The sequence below is a fragment of the Apium graveolens genome, chromosome 2 (assembly GCF_009905375.1).
Source record: "Apium graveolens cultivar Ventura chromosome 2, ASM990537v1, whole genome shotgun sequence".
Classification (NCBI taxonomy): Eukaryota; Viridiplantae; Streptophyta; class Magnoliopsida; order Apiales; family Apiaceae; genus Apium; species Apium graveolens.
In genome coordinates this window covers 270,486,995-270,497,349 of record NC_133648.1, presented here as the reverse complement: position 1 = coordinate 270,497,349, position 10,355 = coordinate 270,486,995, and the positions used below count along the sequence as shown (strand labels likewise).

At 40.5% G+C, this 10,355-nt stretch overlaps 1 protein-coding gene across 1 annotated transcript; it reads left to right on the top strand.

Annotated features, from left to right (window-relative positions):
* The first annotated feature begins 201 nt into the window (after positions 1-201).
* Positions 202-777, top strand: LOC141700745 (uncharacterized). Its single transcript, XM_074504440.1, has one exon. It carries the CDS (start codon positions 202-204, stop codon positions 775-777), a length of 576 nt encoding a protein of 191 aa, XP_074360541.1.
* Positions 778-10,355: the final 9,578 nt, after the last annotated feature.

Genomic DNA, 10,355 nt, shown 5'->3' with positions numbered 1-10,355 from the left:
GTAAAAGAAAGAGCATCGGAGCAACGACCGGTGTATTATATCAGTCACATGTTGAAAGATGCTAAAACTCGTTATTTTAAAATAGAGAAATTAAATATTGCTCTTGTCATCTCAAGTAGAAAACTTCGGCATTATTTTCAGGGATGAGTGATTAGTGTTATGACTAACCAAACCCTTCAAAAGATATTACATAGACCAGACATGTCAGGACACCTCGCAGCATATACAGTCGAGTTGAGCCAATTTAACATCCAGTTTACTCCGAGAACTGCGATGAGGTCACAAGCCCTGTCAGACTTTGTCGTCGAATGCAATTTCGCGCTAGAACTAGGCGAAGTCCACTTGGAGCTTGACAAAAACCCCCGGTGCCTGTTTACAGATGGATCATCGTTGGCCAACACAGGAGGATCATGTGTCATCCTCATTAGCCCCGAGAAATTTAAGATCCAGCAGGCTATCAAGTTCTGCTTCAACGTCACAAACAAGGAAGCAGAGTATGAAGGCCTCATAGCCGGTCTACGGATGGACCAACACCTCAAGGTTCAAGTCATTCAAATCTTCAGCGACTCTCAGCTTGTTGTCAAACAACTTTTAGGAGAGTACAAAACAATCAACGACAAAATGATAGCCTATACAAAAATTGCCAAAAACTTGCTACAATCTTTCTCCTCGTGGACACTAAACTACACCGACAGATCAGAAAACCAATGGGCAGACGCCCTGTCAAAACTCGTAACACCAGAATCAAATTCGTCCCCAGAGCCCATCTACACGTGAAACCTCACGGTATCTTCGATATTAGAACCATATCAACACGTCAATTATGTTTCATCTCCGCAAGATTGGCGAACTCCAATAATCCAGTATATACGAGGCGAGCTACCGGAAATGAATGAAAGCGACAAGCGAAAGATAGCTTACAAAGCAAAAAATTACTGCCTAAAAAATAATCTTCTATATCGAAGGTCGCTAACAGAACCTCTACTCAAGTGTGTCACAAATGAAGAAGCAGAGCTGGCTATGAGACAAATTCACACAGGCATTTGTGGAGAACACTTGGTAGGAAAAAACCTCACCTTGAAAATCATGAGGTTTGGCTTCTTTGGCCAACCATGAGAAAAGATTGTGAAGATTTTACCAAAAAATGCAGAACATGCCAGTTATACAGCTCCGTGTGTCATAGACCTCCAACCGCTCTCTCCTTGATAACCTCGCAATACCCTTTTTCACGTGGGAAATTGACCTCGTGGGTCCACTTCCCCAGAGCACAGGCCAGAAAAAAATTATCATCGTTGCTATCAATTACCACATAAAATGGGTCGAATCCAAACCACTAGCTCGTATCATAGAAGTCGATGTGATAAATTTCTTCATGGAAAATATTGTCTTTAGGTTTGGAGTACCGCGCATCATGGTAACGAATAATGGCACCCAGTTTGTTGGGAAAGACATCGAAGCAACTTTCAGCCAACTCACGATCCAACACGTCAAAGCCTCTATGGCATACCCATAGTGCAATGGTCAGGTGTAGGTCACAAATAAAATCATCCTCCAAGGATCAAAGAAAAGGCTAGCAGAGGCTGAAAGGGTTTGGGTCGATGAGCTACCAAACGTCCTATGGAGTTACAGGACAACCCCGCGGGCACTACTGGTCAAACTCCATTCAGAATGGGTTATGGTTCAGAAGCAGTACTCCCAATTGAGGTGAGCATAAACTCCCCAATACTACAAAACTTCAACCCAGAATGCTCAGCAATCAGACTGCGACTTAACACCTACCTCGTCGAAGAGCTCTGAGACTCCGTTCACCTCAAGATCGCTAAGTACCAGGAAAAAGCAGCTAAATACTCCAACTCTAAAGTCAAGCCCAAAGTCCTCGAGGTAAATGACCTCGTCTTACACGAAGCCGCAGTGTCCATGCCACCAAGGGTCTTCAAACTCTCCTCACCTTAGGAGAGACCCTACAAGATCATTAGGGTAATCAGATCGGGTACTTATCTTCTTGCTAACCTCGACGGCACTCCAATCCCAAACGCTTGGAATGCAACTCATTTGAATAAATACTACCCGTGAAACCCAGCAATCCACAAATAGCCTTGTCTCCAAAAATCTTTAGCTCAAAATTAAGTTATTTTAAATTATCTACTCCTTTCTCGAGAGCTCGTCGCTATGTGAGCATCCGAGGACTCTTGTCTCCAGAAGGCTAGGTTATGCTATTTTCTTACTTACAAAGTTTCTTCGCTACTTTAAATTATCTCAACTCAACGTTCAGCAAAAATAAACTTGATCTCAAGTATAAAAAAACAAAAAACTGATACCTATTTAAGCGACAACCGTTTCCAGCTATAACATCTGCAAGATTACAATAGTCTACAACCAAAAATAAAGAAAAGGGAACTACATGCTACAAGGAAAGACCATTTGGCCAATACTTCGAGCAAAAAAAAACTTATATCTCTAAAGAAGAAATACGACAAATAGCTCAAAAGTCCTAGCAAGTTTGCCAAAATATAAATAAAGAAGAGAAAAGAAAAACACGATAAGAACAATGAACCAAACAGCTAATTCATTGATCCAAACAAAGTCAAAATACATGATACAAGGCGAAATTACACGACTATAACCCAACCGACGCTCATACAAACACGATAAAATACTACACTAACACTACAACTTCGAAATACAAGCAACAAAAAACTTCTGATCTAATGGGAAATCCATGAAAAATTTTCACCATCACTCCAAAGGCCTCGCGACCAAAAAAACACTTGGGCCTCTTAGCCCTCACAGACTCCGACTTTGCGACTTCAGACCAAGCCGCCTTTCGTTACTATAATTTACCTTACATTACGCCTCTCTACAAAAAGACTAAAATCAACCTGAAAATAGAAAAAAGGGGCGAAAATAAAACCAATATCAGTCTATCAAAATCACATCACCCACAAAAAATTTTGACTCACCAAAAAACAACACAAATACAAGGAGCTCAAACAAGAAAAACATAAACAAGACAAGCAAAGCTCCTAAGTCGCCTAAACAAAAGCATGGCCGCACTACAAGAAATTTAACGCAAAATATAAAGCATGCAAAAGTCAAAGGAACGAAAAATTCAAAAAAAAGGGGCAACACCACAAATTGTAGAACAAAGACTCAATTTAAAATCATCAGGGAAAAATCAAAGTCTTAACAAGACCCTATCAAAATATCCGTCCTCTGCCACGTAAAAACCAAGTATCAGAAACAAGAAACCTTAAAGTCTTAAAACACAAACTTCCTCTGGGCCCCTGGTAGAATACAAAATTCAGGAAAAGTAAATTAGTATTACTCCTTGGAAGGAGTAACCTCCGGAGCGCTTGCCGAGGCCTCAACAGCAGTGCGGATCCGACCATGCTCCTCCTTTAGGTAGTCCTCTCAGCGGTCCGCAGCAACATCAACCCCGCGAGCCTCCAAGCACTTCCAGCACTCCATATAGCCTTCTTCAAAGAGCTGCAATGATTCCTCTTCAAGCGTCGCCAGCGACTCCTTACAATCTCCAAGCTCTTTCTTCATCCCATCATGGGCAGTTACAACCTTCTACAACTTTTTGCCATGTTCAACTTTCAGAGCGGCTATCTTACCTTCCGTCTCGGCAATACTTAAAACTTGATTCTTCACGATGAGTGACAAAGCACTGCATTCTCCACTAAGACTAGCATTTTCTGTCAACAAGCTTGAAATCTTCAAAGAAGCAGTCTCTTGAGCATGGGTAATTTATGACAACTGTATACCCAACGACACTTTAGCACTCTTCAAAGCACTAACCTCGCCTCGAAGCCTCTCCATCGCGGTTACTTCTACAAAAAATTATGAATCTTTCACCTTGTTAAGTTCAACCAAGAGCTGTCAACAAAGATCAATATAATAATAAACAATTAGATAATCATAAGATGCACAATGCTAGTACAATCAACAAGAACGATAAATGCGCCAGAATAAGGAAAAATAAAAGCAAAAAAATGACAAAAATAAAAAGAAAAATACCTTTTCCGCATAAGCCCGACATACATTGAGAACCCCAGATCGCGGAACCTCGGAAGCCACTACAACTCTCTCTTCCCCAGTCTCCTCCATAGGCAACTTCCCCTTGTCTACCTTCACACGCTCCGAACCCTCGAGACCTCCACTAACATTTCCTGACCTATTCAAACTCAATTCCTCTGACGCCTTGTCACTGTCATCGATAATAACACACTTACCAGAGTCTCTGTGTTTCTTATGGTGATGAGAACGAGAGGAACCATGTTCCCGATGTCTTTTCTTTTCTTTAACATTTAGCCCGTCCTTTATCTCCTTACCTAATTCACTCGAAACAGTTGTTAGTCTCTAAACACGCGCTAATAATACACGCAAGTATACAAGTTTGCAAGTTGTATAGAATATTTTCTAGTTCGTTCCCACAGAGACTGAATTGGTTAACTATTTAATTTATGCACCTAAGCAATAATGTATGGTTATTATCCAATGCTAAGATGAATAACAAATTGAGATTGTTTATAACTAAGAATTATGCTAACAATTATAACTACAAGAATAAGATTGACTGAGTTAATATATATGATAAACATGGAATTCTAACTTCATTAAATACTTCATTCAATAGCCTTATTATTCTTAACCTTAGCATGCAATGGTGATGACACTAATCAGATAACACGAAACTGATAAACGTCAACTTTCGTTGCGCGAGTATTATTCTACCAGACATCCACAAAAGAGATAGAAGCTGAATATGCACCAATTATATTGAGAACCTATATGTCTATAGAATTTGACAACATAACGGTTTAAGCACAAGTTATCTATCTTGATTACATAGGGTAAGTAAGATGGTTAAAATTATCTACGAATCATGCATGACACATACATGAACCTATTCTAGCATGGGAAGTTCTAAATCCTTAAATTCACTTTCGCTTCATTAAGAATTAACACACTATCTTATAAGCTCGCGACGCTCATAAGACGAATACGCACAACCAATACTAGGATATCATACAATCACCACATACTAAGGCATCAAAATAATTTAACTAAAAAAATCCATAAATAAATCCGTTAGAACCCCACGATAACAATTAGCCCATAATCGGACTCATCATCAACGTGGGTTCCGATGAAAACATGATATAGCAAACGTAGTCTTTATATGAATAAATAAAACCAAGTACAAACAAGAGTATAGGTTCAGCAAAACAAGAAATGAGCATCCAAATTACAACTCAAACAAAGATTCACAAGAATAAACTAGATCGTCTTCGCCTTTATTGAATTGTGCTAAAGGTCTCTTGTCGTCTTCTCCTTGCGCTCTGGTCCGTCTCTAACTTAATATATATTAAAAATGACCTAATATGAATATATATAGCAGCCCTCAACAATCTGGAAGCCTTCCCTTTTAGAATTATTGTAGAAACAGGATTCTGAAATTCGGGCGCGCTGCATTTCTGGAACCCCGACGCGGCCGTGCGCTATCACAACGCGGGCGTACCGTCCTTCTGGGAAAAACTCAGATTTCTTCTTAAATCTTGCTGCTTTGAGCCGGCTTTCCACGAGCTTTTATTCCAACACCACATGGACACCAAATTAGCACCAAAACAATGTTAATTCATCTGATTACCTGAATAGTGCCTGAAATGCAAAAACACTAGAAAACACATTAAAACACATAACAACTTGAGTACAAATACACCAATTCAAAGCTTATTAGAGCATAATAAAGTGTCATAAATGCCCACAACATACTCCCAAACTTGAATCGATACTTGTCCTCAAGCATAAACAGACTTAAAGAACGAGAAACAAAAATGCATGAATGCAACTATATGAATGCAATGATCCCTAATAGAATAACTCAACCAACCAACAAGCAACAAATCAACAAATATAGTTATTCGCATATAGATCAACCAAATTATACAAATCAACTTACAAACTAGAGACGTGTGTGTGTGAAGATGCTTACAGATATACTATCGCAACTAGATCAATAATCATGACTCACTACTCATCAAGGCAATCACAAGGTTATTAATAAAATAAAAAGCTAGACTCAAAATAACTTATAACACTTCAATTCTTATATTGGAGTTTTATACGGATTCATGCTTTCATTCTCAATAAAACAACACAAGTATGTTTATTTGATCGTGCAATGAGTGAAGTCCACAAAAGACTTATACAATAGCACCCATGTAGCGAGCGTTAGGTTAGCGAATCCCATACCATAAAAGCCTTAGGTCACTAGGCACAAAGTCCCCTAAGAACTTAATAACTCGAGTACTAAAGAGCCCACTCGTGATCAATTATACATAACACTTATTATTTTTTTTCTTTTTTTTTCTTTTTTTTTTCTTTTTTTTTCACAGTTTCTGAATGAGTGCGTTTCACTCCATCTCATTCAACCCTAGACTACACATAAAAATATGAGTCGACTACTAGCCATTTGACACCTAGCCACACAACTAGCAATGAAATCCAATTTCTCCAATTTTTAAATATACATGTCTTTTATTATTAAGAGAATAGCCATTTGACACCTAGCCACACAACTAGCAATGAAATCCAATTTCTCCAATTTTTAAATATACATGTCTTTTATTATTAAGAGAATACCCTAAATTCTAAATATAAACAAGTGATTAAACCTCGACAAATCAAATAAACCATGATCATGATCTAGCACTCTAGCAACCTATAAGACTTAGTGAAATACAAGTGTCTCTAGCATACAAATCAATCCAATAAGACTCAACATCACTAAATACGACATCACTACACTAGCATCAATATCGCAAGTCAATCGGAAAAATTATCCAAGGGATCATGTTATAATGCAATTGCATGAAACTACATGAATAAAATATCATAAAACTACCAAAATAAATAAATAAAAAATAACTACATGGTAAAACATGCAAACTATATGAACTAAACTATCATGAACATGCAAACTATATGAAACTCACACAAACATATTCCTTCAACCACTACCCCCAAACTTAAAATATTCACTGTGTTCAGTGAAGGTAATAGTAAGGAATCAGGCATACCTACTCTGAATCAGAATCCTCACCCTCAAGGGATGGAGTGTCAGGTGTGTCAGGAGGCGGATACACAGAGTCCTCACCAAATACTGGCCACTGAATGTCAACTCTAGTGGCTCTAAATGCAGTCACAAGTGCCTGGGTGAGATCGTATGCAAAATGACTATGGATGTCGTGCATCGCATCCATCCTCCTCGCAAGACGCCTATACTGCGTCGAACTCAAACCAGCTCCCATGTCTGTTCCTACTGCCTCCTGCTGGTGCTGCGATTGTCCTCCTTCATCTCCTAACTGAGATCTCCATGTAGTCCTGCTCGCCTGACCAGCAGCTGGCCTCTCATCAGGTAGGTGGTTAAAAGAATACCCAAGCCCCTTCAGATCAGGCTTGCCTCCATCCCATTCCTGAATCGTAGTCAAAGTAGTGTTATCGATCGGAGCACTCGGAATCTGCAACTGCTCATGTGCGGGCCAATGCACACCAACTGCCATGCACAGCTTTGTCACTACTGACGCATACATAATTGACCCTGTAGTGCTCCCCCTCAAGAACCTCAAAATCCCCTGGTATATCACCATCCCCAAATCTACATAATTACCCTGCAGAATGCCCCATAGCAGATGTGCACGCTCCACAGTAACCTCATGCACATGCGAAGATGGCATGATATTAGCACATATAAAAGCGTTCCATGCACGGGCAAACCTGTTCATGCCGGACTCCGGGAACGTAGAATACTCGGCGACTGTGCCCCTCTTGATCTTCCAATATGTGTCGGTCGGCATAGAGTAGCAATAATAAGATCCAGATCAAAGTCCTCTGGAGTCGTATCGCTCCAAGTATCCTGCCCCACCTTCCTCGTGAGCTGCTCAATCACAGTCCTAATAATCTCTGCATTATACTCCACTATCCTCCCTCGTACCACAGTGAAGCCATTCTTCTCGGCCTTGGCATTCGCATAGAACTCGCGAACCACGCTCATAGGCATAACAGCTGGTGCCTCGCAAAAGGAACCCAGCCCATCTCCAAGATCATCTTCAAAAGCTTACTATCATTCCCAGATGGCAGGAACCCTCTCTCCTTAGCAATAGGCTTCGCGAGAAGCCTCGTGTACTCCTCCTCAGCCTCGGGAGTAGAAAACCTGGGCCTTACACCACTCGAAGTTGAAGAATCGGTGGCGCTGCTATCGACTTGAGTTATTTATCTCTTGGGTGCCATGGAAATTGATTAGAGAGAATAAGAGTTGTGTTTGAGAGAGAATTTATGTTTGAGAGTTTGTGAATTGGTGAAGAAGTTTGTGTATGGGGTGTATGTATATATAGGTGGTGAAAAGAGAATTAGATATGGAATAGAAGTGGGATTTGATTATGGGAATAATGGGAGTATTGGGTTTGATTTGGAGAGGGAATTATGGGATGTGAGGGAGTAAAATTCGGTTGGGAATTGATTTTGGGACATAATTCCCGTTTCCCCCCGTAAACTGCCTTTTATTTTTTTCCAAAGTTGGGACACGGCGCGGGCGCGCGCTGGGACGGTGCGGGCGCGTGCTACTTCTGCCAAACCGGCACGGGCGCGCGATGTTTCTGTGTAAATGGCGCGGCCGTGCGCTGGGACAACACGGGCGCGCCAGGCTTCTGTAGTCAGACCTGAATTTTTTTCATTTTTTTTTATTTTTTTATGATTTTCTCTTTTCTTCTTGCTTCCTCTACTTACTAATGTACAACAAACTTGGGTTGCCTCCCAAGAAGCGCTTCTTTTACGTCGCTAGCTCGACGTAGAATCTTGAGATCAAGTGGACAATAAAACGACACTAACCACCTCGCGGGTTGCCGTGTCACCATAATAATGCTTTAACCGTTTTCCATTTACCTTGAATGCTTGTCCCGGATCGTTCTCAAAAATTTACACCACTCCATGTGGAAACAAGTTTTGATTATGAAGGGCCCTGGCCATCTTGACTTCAACTTTCCAGGAAAAAGCCAGAGACGAGAGTTGAATAAAAGAACTTGTTGCCCTGGCACAAATTTCTTGAGCACTAGACCCCTATCGTGCCACCTCTTGACTTTCTCCTTATACATCTTGTTGTTCTCGTAAGCTTGAAGTCGAAACTCGTCAAGTTCATTTAACTGAAGCATCCTCTTCTTTCCAGCTGCATCCAAGTCCAGATTCAATTTTTTCAAAGCCCAATATGCTTTATGCTCGAGCTCCACAAGCAAATGACACCCCTTACCATACACCAACTGAAATGGTAACATTCCCAATGGAGTCTTATATGTTGTTCTATATGCCAAAAAAGCTTCATCAAGCTTCAAAAACCAATCCTTCCTTGATGAACATACCACTTTCTCTAAAATATGCTTGATCTCTCTGTTAGATACCTCAGCTTGACCATTTGATTGAGGATGATAAGCCATAGCAATGCGATGATTCACATTATACATTTTCATCATAGCAGTGAACTTGCGATTGTAAAAGTGCGTCCCCTCATCACTGATTATGACTCTTGGAGTTCCAAACCTTGTGAATGTCTGCTTGTGAAGAAAATTAAGCACCACTTTTGCATCGTTCGTTGGCAATGCCTTAACTTCAACCCATTTCGACACATAATCAACCGTCAACAAGATATACTGATTGTTACAAGACGAGACAAATGGCCCCATGAAGTCAATTCCCCAAACATCGAAGACCTCAACCTCGAGAAGCACATTAAGAGGCATCTCATCCTTTTTAGACATATTACCCACACGTTGACATCGATCACATTTCAAAATGAACTGATGAGCATCTTTAAACAATGTTGGCCAAAAGTAACTTGCTTGAAGAACATGAGTTGCTGTCTTTTCTCCACCATAATGTCCTCCATAAGTCGTTGAGTGGCAATCTCGCAAGACCCCCCCCCCCCCCCCCCGTTTCGCTGTAAGGAATACATCTCTTGATGATTTGGTCAGCTCCTTGGCGGAAAAGAAATGGCTCATCCCATATATACCACTTCACCTCATGAAGAAAATTCTTCCTATGAGCATAAGATAAGTCGGGAGGCATGATATTACTCACAAGATAGTTCACAATGTCTGCAAACCACGGTTCTTCTTCTTGCACTCCAAATAGCTGCTCATCGGGAAAAGACTCATTTATCAATGTCTTATCCAATGAAGTCGCATTAGGATTCTCTAAATGCGAGAGATGATCATCAACTTGATTTTCAATTCCTTTTCTGTCCTTGATCTCTAGTTCAAATTCTTGGAGCAAAAGAACCCATCGAATCAATCTAGGCTTCG

Bases quoted from the DNA above. Each gene is read 5' to 3' on its own strand.
- LOC141700745 (XM_074504440.1), top strand. From the start codon at position 202: ATGTCAGGACACCTCGCAGCATATACAGTCGAGTTGAGCCAATTTAAC.